Below are 27,783 nucleotides of genomic sequence, written 5' to 3'. Positions count from 1 at the left end.
ACTTCAGCACTCGGAGGTCCCATTCTGTGAGCTTGTGTGGCCTACCACTTTGCGGCTGAGACGTTGTTGCTCCTAGACATTTCCACTTCACAATAACATCACTTCCAGTTGACCGAGAAAGCTCTAGCAGGGCAGAAATTTGACAAACTGACTTGTTGGAAAGGTAGCATCCTATGACTGTGCCATGTTGAAAGTCACTGAGCTCTTCAGTAAGGCCATTCTACTGCCAATGTTTGTACATGGAGATTGCATGGCCGTGTGCTTGATTTTATACACCTGTCAGCAACGGGTGTGGCTGAAATAGCCAAATCCATTCATTTTAAGGGTTGTCCACATACTTTTGTATATAGACTGTAGGACCTACACGCACCAAGGTTTTCCATGAATCCAGTAAATTCCACTGTACCTTGGAACAAGCTAAACAATGAGGCGTGGTTCCCGTGCGCACCCCTGATTGGCTGTTGCCTGTTTGGCCCCTGAACCTGGTACCTTGGATAGCGAAAGACGCCCGAGAGTCATTTTAGTACACTACACTAACCTAATCCTAACTGACGCGCCATGCCTCGCTATACGGTTCACATTCGGGACGAGTGGCTGGCTGTTCCCTGCCGCGACCCGACCTACACCATCCAGTGGCTGGGCTACGAGGCGCTCAAACGCTACACCAAGAACAAGCCCGACAACGGAGGCATCAACGCGGTGAAAGACATTCGGTTTGTCGCGAGGAGGTGCCAGGGACAGGGTCTGTTGGACGGCGATGACACCATAGAGGATGTCCTCGAGGACAATGACTTCGTCGAAATTGGTAATTAGTCTACATTCAATTTATTTTAATTTGGTACCACTTAGAAGGTAGACAGAATAACTTATTTTCTCCCTTGGAAAACTTCAGGAAACATGGAATTGTCTACAATAGAATAGGATTTGAGTGCGCAATACAATAGAAAGCCTATGTATTTTTTTGGTAGAATGTCTATTAATATGAATATATTGATTTATATAATCCATTTGTAGCCATCGAAGGGGATACCATGTCTCCAGACTTCATTCCATACCAGCCTGGAGTTTCACACCTGTATCCTTCTTGTGTCACATTGAACTGCTCATGTCAATGTTGGAATTGAATGTATTTACCAGATACGCATTTGGATTATGAGTATAATTTGACTGCAAATGTGTGTCACAATCTTTTTAATAAATCTCATATTAGCTAGTCATAAATGGAAGATAGGTAGTCATTATACCCATGTCAGAATATGTCCTAGTAGACTGCTTATGCCAGGTGAGTACTTAAGTTATTGATTGAGACATTATGCTGTAGTCATTTGAGGGTTAATATAGCGTAATTTCTGGTCCATATCCCTAACCATTATCAAACAGGACAGCTGCATACAGAGAATCCGACGATGTGAGTATTACTGACGTAAAACACTGCCTCACATGCTATTTTATTCATATCTAATCAGTTCATAAGCAACACGTGCTTTCTTCTCTTCAGAACCTTTTCCTAGACGGTAACAGCCTGACTTCGACAGACCTGGTGAATTTAGGACGGGGTCTGTACAAGATTAAGGTAATTATTTATTTCAGATTTTTCACTGGTTATTAGATATATATATATTCATTTTGAGGCATTTCTTGGAAAAAGTAAGTTGTCTGTATTTGCCCGTTTTGTAACTGTTTCAACAAAAAAAAAAACGTATAAACAGTTGATCACCAAAAACAGATTTAAGGTAATGATCAACAAGCTTGTAGTCTAGTTGTGCTATCATGTCCATGATGTGCTGATCCTATTGTAACGGATGTGAAATGGCTAGCTAGTTAGCGGGTACGCGCTACTAGCGTTTCAATCAGTTACGTCACTTGCTCTGAAACCTAGAAGTAGTGTTGCCCCTTGCTCTGCAAGGGCCGCGGCCTTTGTGGAGCGATGGGTAACAATGCTTCGTGGGCGACCGTTGTTGATGTGTGCAGAGGGTCCCTGGTTCGCGCCCGGGTCGGGGCGAGGGGACGCTGTAAAGTTATACTGTTACACTATCATTACCCAATCTTTCTCTTCCTGTCCTCTCCTTTCCTCCTGTACCTAACCTTTCAGCTGACCTCAGAGGCAGAGAACGGAGTTGTGAAATCCAGAGAGCTTCTGGACACCATCGTCAAGGAGAACAAAGGTGAGAGAAGTTAGAATCCGAGTTAGAATCCCTAGAATCCGAGTTAGAATCCAAGTTAGAATCCTAGTTATAATCCAATTTAGAATCCTTAGAATCCAAGTTAGAATCCTGTCATGATGATCATGGAACTATTCATGTACCCATAACAGAAGAAGGTCAATCGAAAAAGAAACAAATAACACTGAATAACAGTATAACACACATATGTCAAATTGGTTATAGACTAGCATATATTATCTGGAAACCATACTGTTGACAATCCACCACATTTATAATGAAATTTGCACTAATTTTAACATAATATGCAATAGACTGTGATGGTAACACCTGATTAAAGTTATCCTGGGTGCGAGAGTGCAACAAATTGTCCACTGTCATCAGAGAATTGACCTATATGCAACCGTCTTTCGTCTCTCTAGTTGTCTATGGGATCACTACAGGGTTTGGTAAATTTGCCCGGACTGTCATTCCTGTCCACAAGCTCAAGTATAGTACTTTCTCTTTTTTCTCTGAATATTGTCTGATAAGATTGATGCATTGTTTGCTTACAATGTGTCCATGTGTTGTATTCCCTTAGGGAGCTACAGGAAAATCTGGTGCGATCACACTCTGCAGGTTAGTGACCTAATGTATAACCGAGCTACAGGTACTAATATCTAACTGTCCCATGTGTTCCACTACCTAAAGCATATACCTAAAAAAACAGATTTTAATTCATGCAAGTCTGTCTTTTTGTCATACTTGTATATTCGCTATGAATATATCCATTCTTTTATATTCACTGGTCTTGTTTTGGGGCTCATATAATACCATAGATAGGACCTCATTCATTTGAAACTTTCCCATTCCACTCTGGTGTCTAGGTGTGGGCAACCCACTGAGCCCAGAAAGGACCAGGATGTTGTTGGCGCTGAGGATCAATGTCCTGGCTAAAGGATACAGTGGAATCTCCCTGGAAACCCTGCACAGAATGATCCAGGCCTTCAACGGTAAACTCTTTAACCCTGACTTTCACCTCAGCTTCACCTCAGGGATAGCCTACATTCCATTGATTCCATTGGTGCTATTGGTTCTGTTGGTTCCATTAGTTATTTTGGTTCCATTGGCACAGCTGGTTCCATTAGTTATTTTGGTTCCGTTGATTCCATTAGTTATTTTGGTTCCATTGGTACAGCTGGTTCCATTAGTTATTTTGGTTCCATTGGTTCCGTTGATTCCATTAGTTATTTTGGTTCCATTGGTACAGCTGGTTCCATTAGTTATTTTGGTTCCATTGGTTCCGTTGATTCCATTAGTTATTTTGGTTCCGTTTAGTTTATTAGGATCCCCATTAGCTACTACACATGCAGCAGCTACGCTTCCTGGGGTCCACTTAAAACGTGTAAATACATAAAGTACAGAACAGTAATAGACAAGAACAACATAAGATAACATTACATTTAAAATAAAATGTTAAACTGTATATAGGAAAGAATCCAAGAAACAACAAAAATACTATTTACACACGATTCATATTCTTATGTACAGTACAGTTAAATTAGATCTTTAGTCGCGCCCAGGCTCTGTCGCAGCCGGCCGCGACCGGGAGGTCCGTGGGGCGACGCACAATTGGCATAGCGTCTTCCGGGGTAGGGAGGGTTTGGCCGGTAGGGATATCCTTGTCTCATCGCGCTCCAGCGACTCCTGTGGCGGGCCGGGCGCAGTGCGCGCCAGCCAAGGGGGCCAGGTACACGGTATTTCCTCCGACACATTGGTGCGGCTGGCTTCCGGGTTGGAGGCGCGCTGTGTTAAGAAGCAGTACGGCTGGTTGGGTTGTGCTTCGGAGGACGCATGGCTTTCGACCTTCGTCTCTCCCGAGCCCGTACGGGAGTTGTAGCGATGAGACAAGGTAGTAATTACTAGCGATTGGACACCATGAAAAATTGGGGAGAAAATGGGATAAAAATTTATTTAAAAAATAAATAAATAAAAAAATTAGATCTTTAGAAAAAGGAGAGACGCTGTGATACAATTATTATTATTTTTTTAAATCTGTTTTTAAAGCTAAGCTTGCTTTTTGCCTTTGTAACTTCTAGTGGCAGAGCATTCCACGATACGTTCCATTCTCTATAGATGTGAGTGCACTGAGAGCTGAGAGCAAGTCCCGGGAGGGATATTTTTAATAAGTAAACGAAACACAAACAACACATCGACATGAAAACAGAGTCAATAACACCTGAGGAAAGAACCAAGGGGAGGGACAGATATAGGGAAGATGATTAAGGAGGTGATGGAGTCCAGGTGAGTGTCACGAGGCGCTGGTGTGCGTGACGATGGTGACAGGTGTGCGGGATAATCAGCAGCCTGATGACCTAGAGGCCGGAGAGGGAGTATACGTGAGACTAGATAACTGAGCGAAGCATTACATCTGTTTTTGGATTGGGTACCGTGAAGAAACCCATAGCGGCGTGTCTGGTACACAGGAGGTTGGTGGATCCTTAATTTGTGAAGACGGGCTCGTGGTAATACCTGGAGTGGAATTAATGGAATGGTATGAAATACATCAAACACATGGTTTCTAGGTATTTGATGCCATTCCATTCGTCCCGTTCCATCCATTATTATGAGCCGTCCTCTCCCATCAGCAGCCTCCACTGGTCTGATGGGGTATGTATGTTTGTCGTAAGTTAATGCAAATAGATTATACAAGTGGTTCGGGCATTTTCAGCACAGTGTTTCTTCAAAAGACTAGAAGAGGAGTAGTCAATTTCTCGTCATCCCTCAACCATGGAAGACTATCATGCATATTGTTGATGTTAGTGGTGTGTGTGCAGCTCAGGACCAGGTGTGCTGCTTTGTTTGGGACCAGCTGCAGCTTTGCTAGGTCTTTGTTGGCTGCAACTGACCATGTTACCGGACAGTAATCAAGATGGGACAAGATCAAAGCCTGAACAAGTAGTACCAGAAGATATTTGTGTCAAAAATGGCTGAACATATTTTTGTAACAGACATACAGTGCATTCGGGAAAGTATTCAGACCCCTTGACTTTTTCCACGTTTTGTTACATTACAGTCTTATTCTAAAATGGATGAATATTTTTTTTCTTCTCATCAATCCTCAAACAATACCCCATAATGACATCACAATACCCCATAAGGACAAAGCTCAAACAGGTTTTTAGAAATGTTTACAAATGTATTTTAAAAAACAACAACAGAAATATCACATTTACATAAGTATTCAGACCTTTTCCTATGAGACTCGAAATTGAGCTCAGGTGCATCATGTTTCCATTGATCCTCCTTGATATGTTTCTATAACTTGATTGGAGTCCAACTGTAGTAATTTTAATTGATTGGACGTGATTTGGAAAGGCTCACAGCTGTCTATATAAGGTCCCACAGTTGACAGTGCATGTCAGAGCAAAAACCAAGCCATGAGGTCGAAGGAATTGTCCGTAGAGCTCCGAGACAGGATTGTGTCGAGGTACCAAAAAATGTCTGCAGCATTGAAGTTCCTCAAGAACACAGTGGCCTCCATCATTCTTAAATGGAAGAAGTTTGGAACCACCAAGACTCTTCCTATAGCTGGCCGCCCGGCCAAACTGAGCAATGGGGGAAGAAGGGCCTTGGTCAGGAAGGTGACCAAGAACCCGATGGTCACTGACAGAGTTCCTTTGTGGAGATGGGAGATCCTTTCAGAAGGACAACCATCTCTGTAGCACTCCACCAATCAGGCCTTTATGGTAGTGGCCAGACGTAACCAACCCTCAGTAAAAGGCATATGACAGCCCACTTGGAGTTTGCCAAAACGCACCTAAAGGACTCTCAGACAACGAGAAACAAGATTCTCTGGTCTGATGAAACCAAGATTGTACTTGAATGCCAAGCGTCACGTCTGGAGGAAACCTGGCACCATCCCTAAGGTGAAGCATGGTGGTGGCAGCATCATGCTGTGGGGATGTTTTTCAGCGGCAAGGACTGGGAGACTAGTCAGGATCGAGGGAAAGATGAACGGCGCAAAGTATAGAGAGATCCTTGATGAAAATCTGCTCCAGAGCGCTCAGGACCTCAGGCTGGTGTGAAGGTTCAACTTCCAACAGGACAACGACCCGAAGCACACAGCCAAGACAACGCAGGAATGGCTTCGGGCCTGATCACCAATAATGACGAGACAGCCTAAAGAGAGGAAGTCAGAGACCTGGCCGGGTGGTGCCAGAATAACAACCTATCCCTCAACGTAACCAAGACTAAGGAGATGATTGTGGACTACAGGAAAAGGAGGACCGAGCACGCCCCCATTCTCATCGACATCGATTAATATTTCCCTTCACTAGAACTAAAGAACCTAGCCCGTACCATGAAAACAGCTCTAGACCATTATTCCTCCTCCACCAAACTTTACAGTTGACACTATGCATTTTCTTTCTTTCTTTTATTTTTCATTTAACCTTTATTTAACTAGGCAAGTCATTTAAGATCCAGAGTGGGGCAGTGGTCTAAGGCACTGCATCTCAGTGCAAGAGGTGTCACTTCAAATCCAGGCTGAATCACATCTGGCCGTGATTGGGAGTCCCATAGGGCGACGCACAATTGTCCCAGCATCGTCCAGGTTTGGCCGGGGTAGGTCGTCATTCTAAATAAGAATTTGTTCTTAACTGACTTGCCTAGTTAAATAAAGGTAATTTAAAAAAAAATCTTTTTTTTTTTTTAAATATGATGGCCTACCAAAAGGCCTCCTGCTGGGATGGGGAATTAAAAATATAAAAATATAGGACAAAACATACATCACGACAAGAGAGACACCACAACACTGCATAAAGAGAGACCTAAGACAACAACATAGCAAGGCAGCAACACATGACAACACAACATGGTAGTAACACAACATGACAACAACATGGCAGCAGCACAACATGGTAGCAGCACAAAACATGGTCCAAATATTGTTGGGCACAGACAACAGCACAAAGGGCAAGAAGGTAGAGACAACAATACATCACGCGAAGCAGCCACAACTGTCAGTAAGAGTGTCCATGATTGAGTCTTTGAATGAAGAGAAGGAGATTGGGGCAGGTAGCATTCTCCTGGCATCCGCCAAACCCAGATTCATCCGTTCGGACTGCCAGATGGTGAAGCGTGAATTCATCACTCCAGAGAACGCGTTTCCACTGCTCCAGAGTCCAATGGTGACGAGCTTTACACCACTCCAACCGATGCTTGGCATTGCGCATGGTGATCTTAGGCTTGTGTGCGGCTGCTCTGCCATGGAAACCCATTTCATGAAGCTCCCGACGAACAGTTGTGCTGACTTTGCTTCCAGCGGCAGTTTGGAACTCGGTAGTGATTGTTGCAACCGAGGACAGGCGATTTTAACGCACTACAACACTTGGCGGTCTCGTTCTATGAGCTTGTGTAGCCTAACACTTTGCGGCTGAGCTATTGTTGCTCCTAGAAGTTTCCACGTCACAATAACACCACTTAAAGTTGACCGGGGCAGCTCTAGCAGGGCAGAAATTTGACAAACTGACTTCAGTGCCACGTTGAAATTAACTGAGCTCTTCAGTAAGGCCATTCTACTGCCGATGTTTGTCTATGGAGATTGCATGGCTATGTGTTCGATTTTATAGACTTGTCAGCAACAAGTGTGGCTGAAATAGCCGAATCCACTCATTTGAAGGGTTGTCCACATACTTTTGTATATATAGTGTACTTCTCCCCATCTTCACAGCAACTTTGTCAATATGACTTGACCATGATAACTGACCATCCAATGTCACTCCTAGGAGTAACCATTGGTTCCATATGTTATTTTGGTTCCGTAAGTTATTTTCTTCCATTGCTTCCATTGGTTCTTTTGGTTCCATTACTTATTTTCCTTCCATTACTTTTGCTTCCCATTGAAGGGGCCACTTCAGAGAGTCTTTCATTGAAAAAACAACAACAACGTTAAACAAACAGAAACAGGGAAACGTTGACTCGGGTCTATCTCTCACATCTCTGATTGTCTTCTCCTCATAGCGTCCTGCCTGTCCTTCGTCCCTGAGAAGGGGACAGTAGGTGCCAGCGGAGACCTGGCCCCTCTCTCCCACCTGGCTCTGGGGCTGATGGGAGAAGGCAAGATGTGGTCGCCCAAGAGTGGATGGGCCGACGCCAAATACGTAAGCCATGTCACTGCATTTAATGTTCTATTTTACCAGGACAAATTCTTATAACGACAGCATGTAACTGTAAAACTAACAAACCGATGTCACTGGAACTTCTCAATGAGCCTGGATGATTGGGACATTGCACAATATCCCCGGTGAAAATGTTGACATTGGGATCAACACAGTGGTAGACTGACTACTAAGAGGTCAGATGAGAAAACATGTTTGTTTTTCTACAACCCTTGACCTTTTACATTTGCTTTCCCCCTCTTTTCCCCTTTCATCCCTCTGCCCAGGTACTAGAGGCTCATGGACTCAAGCCAATATCACTGAAGCCCAAGGAGGTAAAGCGAACACACTCATCTATTCATGTTCTTTGTTACTCTATGGAGCGGTTGATTTGAGTTCACACTGTGTATTTGTGTACCATTTACAACAAACCAACTTCAATCAGTTTGCAAATGGCTGCTGATAAAACAGAATGTTCTCTGATTTTCCACAACAAAGGTGTTTAACTCCAGTCCTTGAGATAGGTGTTTTGATGAGATGAGACTCCTATATTTGGCATGTCACTGGGCTCGTGTTGGATCAACTCTTCTTCAGTTCAGCTCTCTGGACCACAGTTGTTGGGGCTAACCCTGGTTTCCAAGGGCATGTCTGTGTGGGGATTGGGTTAAAAGCCATGTCTCTCCCCTGCCCATAGGGCCTGGCGTTAATTAATGGTACCCAGATGATCACGTCTCTGGGGGCAGAGGCGGTGGAGAGAGCCCAGGCCATCGCCAGGCAGGCGGACATCATCGCTGCTATCACCCTGGAGGTGCTTAAGGGGACCTCCAAGGCCTTCGACAGTGGTGAGACGAGACGGAGGGATGCGTGTGTATGTGTGTGCTTTCACCCAATCACCCTGGAGGTTTTCAAGGGGACTTTCCAAGCCTTTGAGCATGGAGGGTTAGTGTTCACTCTAAAGTTAGCGTTAGTTAACCCTGCTGAGGCGCTCAAGGGGATCAGTAAGTGCATGTAAGGACTCCCGAGTGGCGCAGCGGTCTAAGGCACAGCATCTCAGTGCTTGAGGCGTCACTACAGACACCCTGGTTCGAATCCAGGCTGTATCGCAACCGGCCGTGATTGGGAGTCCTATAGGGCAGCGTACAATTGGCCCAGCGTCATCCGGGCTTGGCTGGCGTAGGCCGTCATTGTAATTAAGAATTTGTTCTTAACTGACTTGCCTAGTTAAATAAAGGTTAAATAAAAAAGTTATATATTTTTAGTGTGTGTAGGTGATCACTGAGGGACATACAACCACACCTTTGGCATTTTCTAGCACTTTTGCCAACTGCCGACCACAACGGCCGATCTAAAACATCATGATTGAGGACTGATTTAGCTACGCTATGCTAACTCAGTCCTCCATCATTCTAGATATCCACGCTCTGCGGCCCCATCCAGGACAGATAGAAGTGGCCATGAGGTTCCGCGCCTTACTGGACTCAGACCACCACCCCTCAGAGATCGCAGGTGAGTGAATGGATCAGGGTGCTGTACTATGGCTGACCCTCTGCTCCAACCTGTGTGTGTGTGTGTGTGTGTGTGTGTGTGTGTGTGTGTGTGTGTGTGTGTGTGTGTGTGTGTGTGTGTGTGTGTGTGTGTGTGTGTGTGTGTGTGTGTGTGTGTGTGTGTGTGTGTGTGTGTGTGTGTAAGCGTGCGTGCGCGCGTGCGTGCGTGCGTGCGTCCATTGGTGTGTGTGCCTGTCTTTTGGAGGAGTTGGGATAAAGTATAAATTGGACAATAAAAGTCATGTTCTTGTTCCTCTACAGAGAGCCATCGGTTCTGTGACAGAGTCCAGGATGCCTACACCATGCGTTGCTGTCCTCAGGTGACTTAACACAGGGGTCAGAGGTCACAGAGTTTCATATTTAGTTCACAGAGTTTCCCCTCCGGGTCAGGACTCAACTCAGCCTGGTCTTTTCATCCACAGGTCCACGGTATTGTGAACGACACAATAGATTTTACCCAGAAAATCATCAACACCGAGATCAACAGCGCCACCGACAACCCTGTATCTTTCACTGTGTGTGGTGTGTGGTGTGTGTGACCAAACTATTCACCAATTATTACCCCCTGACCAAATTTGACAATTTCTACCTTCTGTGCCAGTTTAATCCTTAAATGTCTGAAACAGATGGTGTTTGCAGAGAGAGGAGAGACCATCTCAGGAGGAAACTTCCATGGAGAATACCCAGCAAAGGTATCAAAAGCTTCTGGTGAACTGAGTATTCCTGAGTTTTAGAACTATGTGAGACGATAAAATACATAGTATAACTAGATTCAGCCGAGGGATGATTTTTTCCTGGAGCAGATGTTTGGGGGGCCAGAACATAACTACAAATCATTTATAGACTGCATATTGATATAATGTTTATACACTGCAAATGTATATAATGTTTGACTAAAACATAATAATTTCAAACCTGCATTTGTATACGATCACGTATCTCTCTATTATGGGTGGGAATACTTGGGAAAGTTTGTGGTCATACGCACATCCTTAAAAACATCCAGTAGATGCTGGGCTAATAAAGAATATGAATAAAGAACAAGAAGACACTGTTAAAGCTCCCAATTCACCGATTTATTGACAGGTCAAACAAACAAACTGAGTGCTCACATCTCAAAACGTACACATTTCACCTCACATGACCGTTACGCACGTGAAGCACGGTGGGTGTGGAAACAATTCACTTTTATGCACAATCAATCAGAATTAATCACAGAGGCACATATGGTCTTTAAGGATTATATGCATACAAATGGGGCCAAGTTAAAACCTAGGCAACAGTAGAAAAGATTATGTTGAAAACTGTTGGAATACCCGGCCATATGACCATTACGAGGAGGCGCGGTGAACGTAAACATAATTCCAGTGACCCCAAAAACTATTTGTGTATCTCTATCAATGACATGGGCACATGTAGTAGTTACAGAATCTAATATACATGTACAAAATGACCAAGTTGAGACCTGGATGGCAGGACAAGTCAGCGTGACATATTAATATTAGAAATGGCATCAAACTCTTGGTTCAGAACTTTAGGAGACATGGGGCACAAACGGTGAATCCAATACAATTCTCTTCTCAATAATAGATGGTCAGTATCTCCTCACTCCTAGGAGTCTTAACATGCTCGATACCAATGTATTTCAGAGAGCTGATGTTGTGACGAGCCTCCACTTGGGAACAGATTTCTAAAGTTAAGCTGAACACAAATATAAATGCAATATGCAACAATTATTTTTTTTTTTACTGAGTTACAGTTCACATGGAAATTAGTCAATTGAAATACATTTGACCCTAATCTATGGATTTCACATAACTGGGCAGGGGTGCCTGGTAGAGCATAGGCCCACCCACAGGAGTCAGGCCCAGTCAATCAGAATTTGTTTTTCCCTACAAAAGGGCTTTATTAGAGACCCAAATACTCCTCAGCTTCATCAGCTGTTCGGGTGGCTGGTCTCAGACAATCCTGCAGGTGAAGAAGCTGAATGTAGAGGTCCTGGGCTGGCGTGGTTACTTGTAGTCTGCTGGTTGGATGTACTGTCAAATGTTCAAAAACGACATTTGAGGTGGCTTATGGTAGAGAAATGAACATTCAATGCTCTGGAAACCGCTCTGATGGACATTCATGTAGTCAGCATGCCAATTGCATGCTCCCTCAAAATTTGACAATTCTGTGGCATTGTGTTGTGTGATAAAACTGCACATTTTACAGTGTCCTTTTATAGTCCCCAGCACAAGGTGCATCTCTGTAATGATCATGCTGTTTAATCAGCTTCTTGATATGCCAAACCTGTCAGGTGTATGGATTATCTTGTCAAAGAGGAATGCTCAATTACATGGATGTAAACAAATTTGTGCACAAAATTGGAGAGAAATAATATTTTTGTGAAAATGTGTTACGTCCGGCATTAGATGAATGAGACCAAAGTGAAGCGTGGAAAGTGTTCATGATTTTTAATACTGAACTCCGACAAAACAACAAAATACAAAACCGAACATAACGTTCTGCAGGGCTAGACAGCAACTATGCAAAAACAAGATCCCACAAACTCAGGTGGAAAACAGGCTGCCTAAATATGATCCCCAATCAGAGACAACGATAGACAGCTGCCTCTGATTGGGAACCATACCCGGCCAACAAAGAAATAGAACACATAGATGGCCCACCCTAGTCACACCCTGACCTGACCAAAATAGAGAATAAAAAGGATCTCTAAGGTCAGGGCGTGACAATATGGAGCGTTTTTGGGATCTTTTATTTCAGCTCATGAAACAAACATTTTACTGGTTTGTTTATATTTTTGCATAAAATCACTTGGAGTTGATTTCCTGTTATTTTTACAGTCTTTTATGTCCAACAATGAAAATTCCACCCCAAAAAAGTGTTGGGGGGGGGGGGGGGGCAAATAAAACCACCCACGGGCCAAATTCGAAGAAATGGTCTGATATCAAACTCTTGGTTCAGGCCTTTAGGAGACATGGTGCACAAATTCACAGCCAGTTGGCTAACCCTGGTATAAGCCTTTCTTTTTAACCACACACCTGTCAAAGTTAAAGATGCAATATGGAACTTTTTGGTGACTCGACCAAATTCACAGAGAAATGTATAGACATTTCTATTATAATTAATTATATTTAATTATCATTGAAAGCAAGTCTAAGAAGAGGTAGATCTGTTTTATGTGGCACTATTTCTATGCTTCCTGTTCTTAAGTTTCGTTTTTTGCATATTTTTCTTTCGGTTTTGTACACCAGCATCAAACAGATGAAAACACAATATTTGGGGTTATGGAAAATATATTTCCAAATATATACCAATTGCTAATTGAGTGTATGTAAACTTCTGACCCACTGGGAATGTGATGAAAGAAATAAAAGCTGAAATAAATTATTCTCTCTACTATTATTCTGACATTTCACATTCTTAAAAGAAACTGGTGATACTAACTGACCTAAGACAGGGAATTTTTACTATGATTAAATGTCAGGAATTGTGAAAAATTGAGTTTAAATGTATTTGGCTAAGGTGTATGTAAACTTTCGACTTCAACTGTGTAAAAATATGTATAAATCTGTGTACGCGACCAATACACTTTGATTTGATATGAGTCCTATACCTCTATTGTTCTCTCTCTCTTTCTGTCTCTAGGCCCTGGACTTCTTGGCTATAGGTGTCCATGAGCTGGCAGCCATCAGTGAGAGGAGGATTGAGCGTCTGTGTAACCCGTCTCTCAGTGAGCTGCCAGCCTTCCTAGTCAACGAGGGAGGGCTCAACTCTGGATTCATGATCGCACACTGTACAGCTGCCTCCCTGGGTTAGTAAAGGATCAGCTCTTACTAACGTATGTAATTACATCTTTGGGTGCCCAGTAGTAAACCCCATTGTGTGATAAAGAAGGCTATCACTGAGAAATAAAGTATTACTTAGATTTAAACACACCCATCAACATGTATTGATCACATCTTTACTAATGCTGCAGAAGTTAGCTTTAAAGCAGTATCCAGATCCATCAGATGTAGTGATCACAGTAGCCATATCTAAGCCAAAGTTCCAAAGGCTGGGTCTAATATAGTGTATAAGAGGTCATACAATAGGTTTTGTATGGGGATAAGGTAGTTGGATAGGCTAATTACAGATGGGCTATGTACAGGTACAGTGATCTATGAGCTGCTCTGACTGGTGCTTAAAGCTAGTGAGGGAGATATGAGTCTCCAGCTTCAGTGATTTTTGCAGTTTGTTCCAGTCATTGGCAGCAGAGAACTGGAAGGAAACGCGGCCGAAGGAGGAATTGGCTTTGGGGGTGACCAGTGAAATATACCTGCTGGAGCGCGTGCTACGGGTGGGTGCTGCTATGGTGACCAGTGAGCTGAGATAAGGTGGGGCTTTACCTAGCAACGACTTATAGATGACCTGGAGCCAGTGGGTTTGGCAACGAATATGAAGCGAGGGCCGGATGGCACTGTGACAGACTGCATCAATTTGCTGAGTAGAGTGTTGGAGGCTATTTTGTGAATGACATCGCCGAAGTCAAGGATCGGTAGGATAGTCAGTTTTACGAGGGTATGTTTGGCAGCATGAGTGAAGGATGCTTTGTTGCGAAATAGGAAGCTGATTCTAGATTTAATTTTGGATTGGAGATGCTTAATGTAAGTCTGGAAGGAAAGTTTACAGTCTAACCAGACACCTAGGTATTTGTAGTTGTCCACATATTCTAAGTCAGAACCGTCCAGAGTAGTGATGAATGAATAAGAATATGTACATATAAATATATGGATGAGTGATGGCCGTGCGGCATAGGCGATATGCAGTAGATGGTATAGAGTACAGTATATACATATGAGATGAGTAATGTAGGGTATATAAACATTACATAAAGTGGCATTGTTCCTCGGCCTCCCGGGTGGCTCGGTGGTCTAGAGCACTGCTAGAGCACAGTGCTAGCTGCACCACCAGAGTCTCTGGGTTCGCGCCCAGGCTCTGTCGCAGCCGGCCGCGACCGGGAGGTCCGTGGGGCAACGCACAATTGGCCTAGCGTCGCCCGGGTTAGGGAGGGTTTGGCCGGTAGGGATATCCTTGTCTCATCGCGCTCCAGCGACTCCCGTGGCGGGCCGGGCACAGTGCGCGCTAACCAAGGGGGCCAGGTGCACGGTGTTTCCTCCGACACATTGGTGCGGCTGGCTTCCGGGTTGGAGGCGCGCTGTGTTAAGAAGCAGTGCGGCTTGGTTGGGTTGTGCTTCGGAGGACGCATGGCTTTCGACCTTCGTCTCTCCCGAGCCCGTATGGGAGTTGTAGCGATGAGACAAGATAGTAATTACTAGCGATTGGATACCACGAAAATTGGGGAGAAAAGGGGATTCAAAAAAAAAAAAAAAAAAAAAAAAGTGGCATTGTTTAAAGTGACTAGTGATACATTTATTACATCCAATTTTTTATTATTAAAGTGGCTAGAGATTGAGTCAGTATGTTGGCAGCAGCCATGTTTGTGATGGCTGTTTAACAGTCTGATGGCCTTGAGATAGAAGCTGTTTTTCAGTCTCTTGGTCCCAGCTTTGATGCACCTGTACTGACCTCGCCTTCTGGATGGTAACAGGGTGAACTCAGGTGGTTGTTGTCCTTGATTATCTTTTTGGCTTTCCTGTGACTTCGGGTGCTGTAGGTGTCCTGGAGGGCAGGTAGTTTAACCCCAGTGATGCGTTGTGCAGACCTCACTACCCTCTGGAGACAAGATGCTCTCGATTGTGCATCTGTAAAAGTTTGTGAGTGTTTTAGGTGACAAGACAAATTTCTTCAGCCTCCTGAGTTTGAAGTTGCGCCTTCTTCACCACACTGTCTGTGTGGTGACCATTTCAGCTTGTCCGTGATGGGTACGCCGAGGAACTTAAAACTTTCCATCTCCGCTACTGTCCTGTCGATGTGGATAGGTGGGTGCTCCCTCTGCTGTTTCCTGAAGTCCACGATCATCTCCTTTGTTTTGTTGACATTGAGTGTGAGGTTATTTTCCTGACACCACACTCTGAGGGCCATCACCTCCTCCCTGTAGGCCGTTTCGTCGTTGTTGGTAATCAAGCCTACCACTGTAGTGTCGTCTGCAAACTTGATGATTGAGTTGGAGGCGTGCATGGCCACGCAGTCATGGTTGAACAGGGAGGACAGAAGAGGGCTAAGAACGCACCCTTGTGGGTCCCCAGTGTTGAGGATCAGCGGGGTGGAGATGTTGTTTCCTACCCTCACCACCTGGGAACAGCCAGTCAGAAAGTCCAGGACCCAGTTGCACAGGGCGGGGTCGAGACCCAGGGTCTCGAGGTTAATGACGAGTTTTGAGGGGTACTATGGTGTTAAGCATGCACCCATTAAGAAAAGGACTGTAAAAACTGTTAAAACCACGTGAATTGATGAGGAATTGAAAAATGGTATGGTTGAGAGGGATGAGGCAAAAGGAATGGTAAATAGGTGACACGACTTCCGCCGAAGTTGGTTCCTCTCCTTGCTCGGGCGCCGTTCGGCGGTCGACGTCACCGGTTTTCTAGTCGCCACCGATCCACGTTTCATTTTCCATTTGTTTTGTCTTCATTGTACACACCTGGTTTCCATTCCATAATTATTGTTCCCTATTTAACCCTCTGGTTTCCCCCTTGGTTTTGTGCGTGTTTGTTCATGTCAAGTTGTCTCGTTTATGTGAACTGGATTATTTGTCTCCTTAGTGGAATATTGTTTTTGAGTAAAGTTACGGTTATTACTCATCTCTGTGTCCTGACTCCGCCTTACCTGCATCACCTAGACATTTGACAGAAACCTGCACCAAAACCAATGGAGTCAGCAGGTGTACACAGCCCTCCTCTACCTGTGGAGGAGCGCGTCCAGCAGCACTATGTTGCAAAGTCTCGGCACAGCCATGGATCGCGTGCTGCAAACCATGGAGCGATGGGAGAGGGGGGGTTTTCCAGCAACCCCATCATCATCACCCCAGCTCCCACAACAACCCACACTGCTGTCCACCCCTCCTTCACCTGGACCCAGTGGGATTCGACTCCCGCTCCCGAGCGAATATGATGGGACGGCTGCCGGGTGCCAGGGGTTCCTACTCCAGCTGGAGCTCTACCTGGCTACCGTCCACCCGGCTCCTTCGGGACGCGAGAGTGTGAACGCCCTCATCTCCTGTCTGTCTGGGAAAGCATTTGAATGGGCCAACGCCGTCTGGGGAAGGGAAGGAGCGGCGTTGGACAACTATGAGCTTCCGGGCGGTTTTCGATCATCCACCTGAAGGGAGAGCAGTGGAGAAACGCTTGTTTCATCTTAGACAGGGGATGAGGAGCGCACAAGACTTTGCACTGGACTTTCGAACTCTGGCCGCCGGCGCGGGAAGGAATGAGCGGGCCCTGATCGACCACTACAGGTGTAGTCTACGTGAGGACGTTCGTCGGGAGCTAACCTGCAAAGACACCACCCTTACATTTGGCCAGCTGGTGGACCTATCCATCCGGCTGGATAACCTGTTGGCCTCCCGCGGACGTCCGGATCGGGGTCCGTCCGTTCCATCCGCCAGCACCTCCGATCCATCACCTATGAAGCTAGGAGGTGCTGCTCTGAGGGGGACCGGAGGGGGGGGGGGGGGGGGGTGTCATTCCCTGCACCACCTGTGGCCGCAGAGGGCACACTGCTGGTCAGTGCTGGGAGGAACCCGACTCACCCAGAGCTTCCTGTTGCTCACATGTTTGTGTTCATAGAATTTCCTGAGTTTTCCCCACAATCCCAGCATAAGGCGCTAGTAGATTCAGGCGCAGCTGGGAACTTTATTGATCATTCATTTGCACATAGTTTAGGGATCCCTATTGTTCCTGTTGATATGCCCTTCCCTGTGCACGCCTTAGATAGTCGACCATTAGGGTCAGGGCTGATTAGGGAGGCCACCGTTCCCCTATGCATGATAACGCAGGAGGGTCATGAGGAGAGAATTAATCTCTTCCTTATTGATTCTCCTGCGTTTCCCGTGGTGCTGGGCCTACCCTGGTTGGCCTATAATGACCCCACTATTTCGTGCAACAGAGGGCTCTCAAGGGATGGTCACGTAAGTGCTCGGGGAGGTGTGTAGGTGTTTCCATAGGTGCAACTACGGTGGAAAGTCCAAACCAGGTCTCCACCGTGCACATCCCCTCTGAATATGCCGATTTGGCTCTCGCCTTCTGTAAGAAGAAGGCGACTCAACTACCACCCCATCGACAGGGGGATTGTGCGATAAATCTCCTGGTAGACGCAGCACTTCCCAAGAGTCACGTGTATCCTCTGTCACAGGAGGAGACGGCGGCTATGGAAACATATGTCTCCGAATCTCTGGGACAGAGATACATTCGGCCTTCCACTTCACCTGCCTCCTCAAGTTTCTTTTTTGTGAAGAAGAAGGACGGAGGTTTACGCGCGTGTATTGACAATCGAGGTATCAATCAGATCACTGTGAGGTACAGTTACCCGCTGCCTCTCATAGCCAGTGCAATAGAGTCAATGCACGGGGGGACGCTTCTTCACAAAATTGGATCTCAGGAGCGCTTACAATCTGGTGCGTATCCGGGAGGGGTATGAGTGGAAGACGGCATTTAGTACCACCTCTGGGCACTATGAGTACATCGTCATGCCGTACGGGTTGATGAATGCTCCATCAGTCTTCCAATCCTTTGTAGACGAGATTTTCAGGGACCTACATGGGCAGGGTGTAGTGGTGTATATAGATGACATTCTAATATACTCCACTACACGCGCCGAGCATGTGTCCCTTGTACGCAGGGGGCTTGGTCAACTGCTGGAGCATGACCTGTACGTCAAGGCTGAGAATTGTCTGTTCTTCCAACAGTCCGTCTCTTTCCTAGGGTACCGCTTTTCCGCGTCATGGGTGGAGATGGAAAGTGACCGCATTCCAGCCGTGCGTAATTCGCCGACTCCAACCACGGTAAAGGAGGTGCGGCGGTTCTTAGGGTTTGCCAACTACTACCCGGGGCTTTGGTCAGGTAGCGGCTCCCATTACCTCCTTGCTGAAGGGGAGACCGGTGCAACTGCAGTGGTCAGCTGGGGCGGACAGGGCTTTTGGTCACCTGAAGGCTCTGTTTACTTCGGCTCCCGTGCTGGCTCATCCTGATCCTTCCTTGGCATTTATATTGGAGGTGGACGCGTCCGAGGCTGGGATAGGAGCTGTGCTGTCTCAGCGCTCGGGTACGCCACCAAAACTCCGCCCCTGTGCTTTCTTTTCGGAGAAGCTCAGCTCGGCGGAGCGTAACTATGATGTGGGGGACCAGGAGCTGTTGGCTGTCGTCAAGGCTCTGAAGGCGTGGAGGCATTGGCTTGAGGGGGCTAAACACCCTTTTCTAATTTGGACTGACCACCGCAATCTGGAGTACATCCGGCGGGCGAGGAGACTGAACCCTCGCCAGGCAAGGTGGGCCATGTTTTTCACCCGTTTTGTTTTCACCCTATCCTACAGACCAGGTTCCCAGAACGCTAAGGCAGACGCACTTTCCCGGATGTATGACACAGAGGAGTGGTCCACGGATCCCACTCCCATACTTCCGGATTCTTGCCTGGTGGCACCGGTGGTGTGGGAGGTGGACGCGGACATTGAGCGGGCGTTACATACAGAGCCCACTCCCACCCAGTGTCCAGTTGGACGTCTGTACGTTCCGTCTGCTGTCCGCGACCGTTTGATCTGTTGGGCCCACACGTCTCCCTCCTCTAGTCATCCTGGCATCGGTCGGACAGTGCGTTGTCTTAGTGGGAAGTACTGGTGGTCTACCCTGTCTAAGGACGTGAGGGTTTATGTTTCCTCCTGCTCGGTGTGCGCCCAGTGCAAGGCACCTAGAAACCTGCCACTCCGCCTGCCCTGCCGGAAGCTGGGTCCGCTGTTTGTGGGGCTATTTAAAGTCCTGAGGAGACTGAACGAGGTTTATTATAGATTACAGCTCCCCCCTGATTACCGTATTAACCCCTCGTTCCATGTGTCTCTCCTCAGGCCGGTGGTGGCTGGTCCACTCCAGGAATCTGAGGTGCGGGAGGTTCCTCCGTCCCCTCTGGACATTGAGGGGGCCCCGGCATATGCTGTTCGAGCCATCATAGACTCAAGGCGTCGGGCGAGGGGCCTTCAGTACCTCATGGAGTGGGAGGGGTACGGTCCGGAGGAGAGATGCTGGGTGCCGGTGGAGGACATTCTGGACCCTTCTATGCTGTGGGAGTTTCACCGTCTCCACCCGGATCGTCCTGCGCCTCATCCTCCGGGTCATCCCCGAGGCCGGTGTCGGCGCGCTGCTGGAGGCGCGCATCAAGGGGGGGTACTGTCACGACTTCCGCCGAAGTTGGTCCCTCTCCTTGTTACGGCTGCGTTTGGCGGTCGACGTCGCCGGTTTTCTAGTAGCCACCGATCCACGTTTCATTTTCCATTTGTTTTGTCTTCATTGTACACCTGGTTTCCATTCCATAATTATTGTTCCCTATTTAACCCTCTGGTTTCCCCCTTGGTTTTGTGCGTGTTTGTTCATGTCAAGTTGTCTCGTTTATGTGAACTGGATTATTTGACTCCTTAGTGGAATATTGTTTTTGAGTAAAGTTACGGTTTTTACTCATCTCTGTGTCCTGACTCCGCCTTACCTGCATCACCTAGACATTTGACAATAAGTCTGGCTGCACAACCGGATTGGCAAACGTATTGCAAATTGAGAAATCATGTGACTAAATTTCTCAATTCATGTGACTTAACTGCCTAAAAAGAGAGCTAATATTAATAATATTTATGTCAATCTCTCCTGGCTCAAAGTGGAGGAGAGATTGACTTCATCACTACTTGTATTTCTGAGAGGTATTGACATGTTGAATGCACCGCGCTGTCTGTCTGAATTACTGGCACTCAGCTCGGACACCTATGCATACCCTACAAAACATGCCACAAGAGGTCTCTTCACAGTCCCCAAGTCCAGAACAGACTATGGGAGGCGAACAGTACTACATAGAGCCTTGACTACATGGAACTCTATTCCACATCAAGTAACTGGCGCAAGCAGTAAAATTAGATTTTTAAAAACAGATACAAATACACCTTAAGGAACAGCGGGGACTGTGAAGCAACACAAACATAGGCACAGACACATGCATACACACACACAAGATAACATACACACTATACACACACATACACATGGATTTTGTACTGTAGATATGTGGTAGTGGTGGAGTAGGGGCCTGAGGGCACACAGTGTGTTGTGAATGTATTGTAATGTTTGTAAAATTGTCTACAAAGGCTTGATGGCTGAAACGTGTCCGAAACATTACTCCTAAATTCATTATTTTTTTTTAAATCGTTATATCCTGTTTCACTTGTGTAGTATCAGAGAACAAGGTGCTGTGCCACCCGTCTTCAGTGGACTCCCTGTCCACCAGCGCAGCCACAGAGGACCACGTCTCCATGGGAGGCTGGGCCGCCAGGAAAGCCCTGAGGGTGGTGGAACATGTGGAACAAGGTGGGAAACTAACCATTGATTTGGATTTGATACAGTAGATATTCGTCTTGATTATTTGTTACAGTTGAAAAGAAGCAATATTTTGATACTAGATATTAATTAGTTACCTGTCAAGATTTCTTTCTGTGAAATTCACACAGAAATATTTTTGGGGCTGGGTTCACACACAAAGTGGAAAAAACAACAAAATAATTTAATTAGTTCTAGCCTGGGGTGGGAATTGTCTGCGCAAGGTCGCAATTAATTGGTGAATAGTTTTTCTGACACGAGCTGTGTACTATATTGGTCACTAAACCTCAAAGTTATCTGCTTTTGAGCATTTAATGTAAATAGAGAGTAGCAAACAAACAGAAGTAAATGATGTGTACTGATGTATAGTGCATTCGGGGAGGTATTCAGACCCCTTGACATTTTCCACATTTAGTACGTTACAGCCTTATTCTAAAATTGATTAAATAGTTTTTTCCCCTCATCAATATATACACAATACCCCATAATGACAAAGCAAAAATATAGTTTAAAAAAAAAAATATTAAAAAAATCCTGAAATATCACCTCTGTTGAACTTTGTTGAAGCACCTTCGGCAGCGATTACATCCTGGAGTCTTCTTGGGTATGACTCTACAAGCTTGGCACAAGCTGCCCAGTGACACGAGTCTATCAGACGAGCTAAGTAACTTCTATGCTCGCTTCGAGGAAAGTAAAAGTGAAATATGCATGAGAGCATCAGCTGTACCGGACGATTGTGTGATCACGCTCTCCGCAGCTGGTGTGAGTAAGACCTTCAAACAGGTCAACATTCACAAGGCCGCAGTGCCAGACGGATTACCAGGACATGTACTCTGAGCATGTGCTGTCCAACTGGCAAGTGTCTTCACTGACATTTTCAATCTCTCCCTGTCTGAGTCTGTAATACCAACATGTTTCAAGCAGACCACCATAGTCCCTGTGCCCAAGAACACTAAGGTAACCTGCCTAAATGACTACCGACCCGTAGCACTCACGTCTGTAGCCATGAAATGCTTTGAAAGGCTGGTCATGGCTCACATCAACACCATTATCCCAGAAACCCTAGACCCACTCCAATTTGCATACCGCACCAACAGATCCACAGACGATGCAATCTCTATTGCACTCCACACTGCCCTTTCACACCTGGACAAAAGGAACACCTATGTGAGAATGCTATTCATTGACTACAGCTCAGCGTTCAACACCATAGTGCCCACAAAGCTCATCACTAAGCTAAGGACACTGGGACTAAACACCTCCCTCTGCAACTGGATCCTGGACCTCCTGATGGGCCGCCCCTAGGTGGTAAGGGTAGGTAACAACACATCCGTTACGCTAATCCTCAACACGGGGGCCCCTCAGGGGTGTGTGCTCAGCCCCCTCCTGTACTCCCTGTTCACTCATGAGGTACAACTCCAACACCATCATTAAGTTTGCTGATGACACAACAGTGGAATACCTGATCACCGACAACGATGATGCAGCCTATAGGGAAGAGGTCAGAGAACTGATCATGTGGTGGAAGGACAACAACCTCTCCCTCAACGTGATCAAGACAAAGGAGATGATTGTGGACTACAGGGAAAGGAGGACCGAGCACGCCCCCATTCTCATCGACGGGGCTGTAGTGGAGCAGGTTGAGAGCTTCAAGTTCCTTGGTGTCCACATCACCAACAAACTAACATCTTTCTAGCACACCAAGACAGTTGTGAAGAGGGCACGACAAAACCTATTCCCCCTCAGGAGACTGAAAAAATTTGGCATGGGTCCTCAGATCCTCAAAAGGTTTTACAGATGCACCATCGAGAGCATCCTGACAGGTTGCATCACTGCCTGGTATGGCAACTGCTCGGCCTGCGACCGCAAGGCACTACAGAGGGTAGTGCATACGGCCCAGTACATCACCGGGGCCAAGCTTCCTGCCATCCATGACCTCTATACCATGCGGTGTCAGAGGAAGGCCCTGAAAATTGTTTAAGACTCCAGCCACCCTAGTCATAGAGTGTTCTTTCTGCTACCGCACAGCAAGTGGTGCCGGAGCGCCAAGTCTAGTTCCAAGAGGCTCCTAAATAGCTTCTACACCCAAGCCTTAAGACTGCTGAACAGCTAATCAAATGGCTACCTAGACTATTTGCATTGCCCCCCCCCCCCTTCTACACTGCTGCTACTCTCTGTTATTATCTATGCATAGTCACTTTAATAACTCTACTTACATGTACATATTACCTCAATTACCTCGACACGGGTGCCCCCGCACATTGACATTGACTCTGTACCGGTACCCCCTGTATATAACCCCGCTATTGTTATTTACTGCTGCTCTATAATTATTTGTTATTCTTATCTCTCACTTTTTTTGGGGGGGGGGGGGGGGGGGGGGGGGGGGGTATTTTCTTAAAACTGCATTGTTGGTTAAGGCCTTGTAAGTAAGCATTTCACTGTAAGGTCTACACCTGTTGTAATCAGGGTTGTTCTTCTTAATCTGAATTCGGAAACATTTACCCAGTTACTATGAAAATGTCCTACTTCTACTGACTGTGGGCATTCTGGGTAATATGTAACTTCACGGTGATACTGACACCTGCAGTAGTGGAGTTCAAGCAAACACAGAAAAACAAGAAGTCAGCGATATTTAAAAGACACCCCCAGAGGAAGTTGCTGCCACTATTTCAACGTATTGGCTTGTCCTAGAGATGAAATGCACGTTGACTTAAATCATTGTGCAACATCATGTGTAAACTCTGGCCATCGTCTTTCAGCTAAATAAAAGTGGATTTCTACCAGTGTGGCCGTTTTAAAAACTAGCCCACATTTAGAGAGCTCAACCAGTGTTAAAAATATAATGTAATATCAGATCATTTCTGGGTAACAATTAAGTATCGTACTGTGATTGCTTTCAATTAAAATTGTCAAAAAGAAACAAAAATGGCTTCTTAGCAAAGAGATATTTCTCAAGCAAGAATGTTGCTAGGTTTTGGGAGTGGTCTGAATGGGGAGGGGGAAACTGAAATCGAGCTATTATTGGTCTATAAACTAATTTACCGACTGGTGATGTCACCAGGCCGGTCAAAACTCCATCCCACCAAAACAGGCTGAAATTTCAGGCGACCTTTTACAAACAGCTCTTACACTAAAAGGACATTATCATCCTTTTCACAATTGCATAGTATTAGTCCAACCTCATACTGTGGAAATATATATACAACACAGGAAAATCATGTTTTTTTTGACTGCACTGGACATTTAAAATACTTTTTACCTCTATGTCAAAAAGGAACTTTTGGCTTTTTTGGTCTCTATTTTGGTATATTGCTATGCATTGAACATTACTAAGAAATACAAGAAAATTTGTATTAGATGTTGTCCTATATAATAGCTTGTATAATACTGTTGTTGATGATACTTTTCCAATCAAAAAAATGTGTTTATTTATGTGAATAAAGTGTTATTCTGAGGGTCCACAATTGGTACATAACCTGTCCCTTCCTCTCCCCCTCGTCAGTCCTAGCAATCGAGCTGCTAGCTGCCTGCCAGGGAATTGAGTTCCTCCGCCCCCTGCGTACTACAACACCACTGGAGAAGGTCTATGACCTTGTACGCAGCGTAGTCAAGTAAGTCAAACAGATCCGGGCAGTGTGTACACAATGTAACGCACACAACACATGTCTCATTCCCCTGAAATGATTGACAAAGTTGGTTAATATTTATCCAATGTCCCTCTTCTTTCTGTGCCTCCTCTTCCCCTCATTATGTGCCTCCCACCGATTCGCTTCCCTTCTCTGCCTCCCCCTCTTCTCCTCACCTTCTCTGCCTACCCCTCTTCTCCTCACCCTCTCTGCCTCCCCTTCTTCTCCTCACCTTCTCTGCCTTCCCCTCTTCTCCGCACCCTCTCTGCCTCCCCCTCTTCTCCTCACCCTCTCTGCCTCCCCCTCTTCTCCTCACCCTCTCTGCCTCCTACCGATTCGCTCCCCTTCTCTGCCTCCCCCTCTTCTCTTCACCTTCTTTGCCTACCTCTTTTCTCCTCACCCTCTCTGCCTCCCCCTCTTCTTCTCACCCTCTCTGCCTCCCCCTCTTCACCTCACCCGCTCTGCCTCCCCTCTTCTCAGGCCCTGGATCAAGGATAGGTTCATGTCTCCAGACATTGAGGCGGTCCATCGTCTTCTTCTAGACCAGAAGGCAAGTGTGGGGTCATAATAGTGTGGGGTCATAACTCTGAGCCTCTATTCATTTAAATAAATGAAATTGTTAATTTAGCACACGCTTTTGTCCAAGTTTGTGTATTTTGTGTGGTTATTCAGGTGTGGAACGTGGCTCAGCCATACATTGAGAAGTATAACATGGAGCTTCTTCCTGAGTCCCGCCCCATCTCTCCTACTGCCTTCTCATTGGATCCCCCAGCATCACCACGGAAACGCATCCGACTTGAGTGAAATCATCATCTGTCTAAATATATGCTTTTTGTCTTCCTGTTTTTCAGACAAATGTTTTCTTCCTTCCGCAACCCCAGCGGCTTCAATAATTATCATGTATTCCATGCTAGTTTTGAACAAAGAGTTGTCGGATAACATTGATTGAGGCTAGACAGTAGATTTGTAATCTTATTCGTCACAGGAAACTAGATAAAGCTTGATTTAATGTATTAAACTTTATTCACAAAAGCAATGTGAATTTATTTTTCAATAAACTACAATAACTTTATGCCTTATTATTACCTTAGTTATTTCATATATACATACTTTATTTAATAGTAATTTGGGGAACTTATTGTACACAGAAATTACTATGTACGTAGTGATTTAAAACTACAATGTCCACCTGAATAATCTAAACAGTAAATACAGTCAGTCAATCTAAGGCAGTGGTTTTATGTGTTTTTACTGGAATTTACCAACACCTGAAGATTTTTCTGAACAAATGTAATTTATACAACATAAGGCCTACATGTGCACACTGTATTCTGCATGTTTATGCAAAATAGGTTGCATCCTTTACATTTTAGCACTGAATAAAGTGCTAATAACATGATCATAATTATTGTGGAATATGCATTAAACTGTTCCCATTGAAATTCTACAATGAATTTCCAACAACTGAATTTTTATCACGCCCTCGCTAAAGTGGATTTGGTAGTTGGTGGTAGAACAAGCTAGCCTGGGTACCAGTCTCTTTACCTAATCCACACCCTGTACCCGTGTGATGTGCCAGGGGACTGGTCTTAGTTTCTGCCATCTTCAAATATAAACGTTATATCATTAATGAGCTCGATGAGAACAGAGGATTTGATCCTGATTCGATCACTCACACAGCTATCGTCCTATCACAACGATTATGTAAATAATGAAACTCACTTTTTCTCCACAGACCATGTTGCTAAAACCAGTCTGTCAAAATTTGCTAGCTCACTTCTAAATTCTCAAACTAAATACATACTGCAATTCCAACCACAAAACGTATTTAGTCTCAAAATACAACAACGGGCCTAGCTAACAGCTAAATGTTTGTTTTTGACTTTGTTAAAATCTTTGTTTTTGACTTTGTTATAAATTCCAATTATATTTTCGAGGCTCCACATGTGGTCATGGAAAATATTCACGTTATTTACAACAACCAACGAGCAACTCCGCCGTAAATCCAGCGCAAGGACGTTGAGATTGCTGAAAGGTCAGTCTCTTTGGCATTGACAAGGAAGTGATAAGGAGTAGTGAAACGTTAGCTAAAGAGACTGGCATTCAGACTAAGAACATATAGGCCTACTTCAAAAGAAACGCTAGGGGCCAACTGTCAAACACAGAGGCTATGTAATGCATTTTCTGAGAAATGCAAAGGAACAAATCGATAAGTTCCTGTATGCTGCTACTGTACAAGAAAATGCGGTGGCAAGCCATTTCATTGGGGCATGGAGAGAAACTACCCCCCCCCCCCTCCCCATTTCACCCCATTGAGTGTGATCACATTCCGATTGTGAATTTACATGAAAGGAGGTAATGTAACCACACTGGTAAATTACCACTGGATTTAATTTAATGAGGCGTACATCAAATGTAGGCGTACTGTTGTAACGATGGACTTAACTGTGTTTTTCTTTCTGATAGAATCTAATACAAGACTATGCCATTAGACGATTTGCGTACATAGTGTAACGACCCTGGGTTTGTAAGCGCGGAAATCGATTTTGCCGCACGAACATGCTTTTGCGGCACAGTCGATCGCGCGCCGGACCTCGGGCTAGAAGGTCGAGGGTTCGAGACCTGCTCCCTGCTGTTTCATTACAATACATTTTACTTATGGGTGGTCCATTTTGCCATAAACCCAACTGAGCTACAAAGGACTTAGTGTATTGTTGAGGAAAAGCGTGCAAGTGAGCATTTCACTGCACTGTTTACACCTGCTGTATCCTGTGTACTTGACATATACACTTTGATTGATGGTGGCG

At 45.3% G+C, this 27,783-nt stretch overlaps 1 protein-coding gene across 1 annotated transcript; it reads left to right on the top strand.

Moving 5' to 3' along the window:
* Positions 1-513: 513 nt before the first annotated feature.
* On the top strand, positions 514-26,048 carry hal (histidine ammonia-lyase). The gene is made up of 20 exons (XM_055933263.1): positions 514-805; positions 1,015-1,075; positions 1,381-1,408; positions 1,499-1,573; positions 2,093-2,165; positions 2,585-2,651; positions 2,743-2,780; positions 3,029-3,154; positions 8,166-8,305; positions 8,590-8,637; positions 8,997-9,144; positions 9,713-9,808; positions 10,108-10,166; positions 10,269-10,349; positions 10,473-10,538; positions 13,498-13,663; positions 21,204-21,338; positions 24,853-24,961; positions 25,457-25,526; positions 25,649-26,048. The coding sequence occupies exons 1-20, from the start codon at positions 559-561 to the stop codon at positions 25,778-25,780; spliced, it is 1,965 nt and encodes a 654-aa protein (XP_055789238.1). The 5' UTR covers positions 514-558; the 3' UTR covers positions 25,781-26,048.
* Positions 26,049-27,783: the final 1,735 nt, after the last annotated feature.

This window comes from Salvelinus fontinalis, chromosome 9, assembly GCF_029448725.1.
Source record: "Salvelinus fontinalis isolate EN_2023a chromosome 9, ASM2944872v1, whole genome shotgun sequence".
Taxonomy (NCBI): Eukaryota; Metazoa; Chordata; class Actinopteri; order Salmoniformes; family Salmonidae; genus Salvelinus; species Salvelinus fontinalis.
The sequence above is the reverse complement of the archived record's forward strand: the minus strand, read 5'-3'. Positions and strand labels throughout refer to the sequence as shown.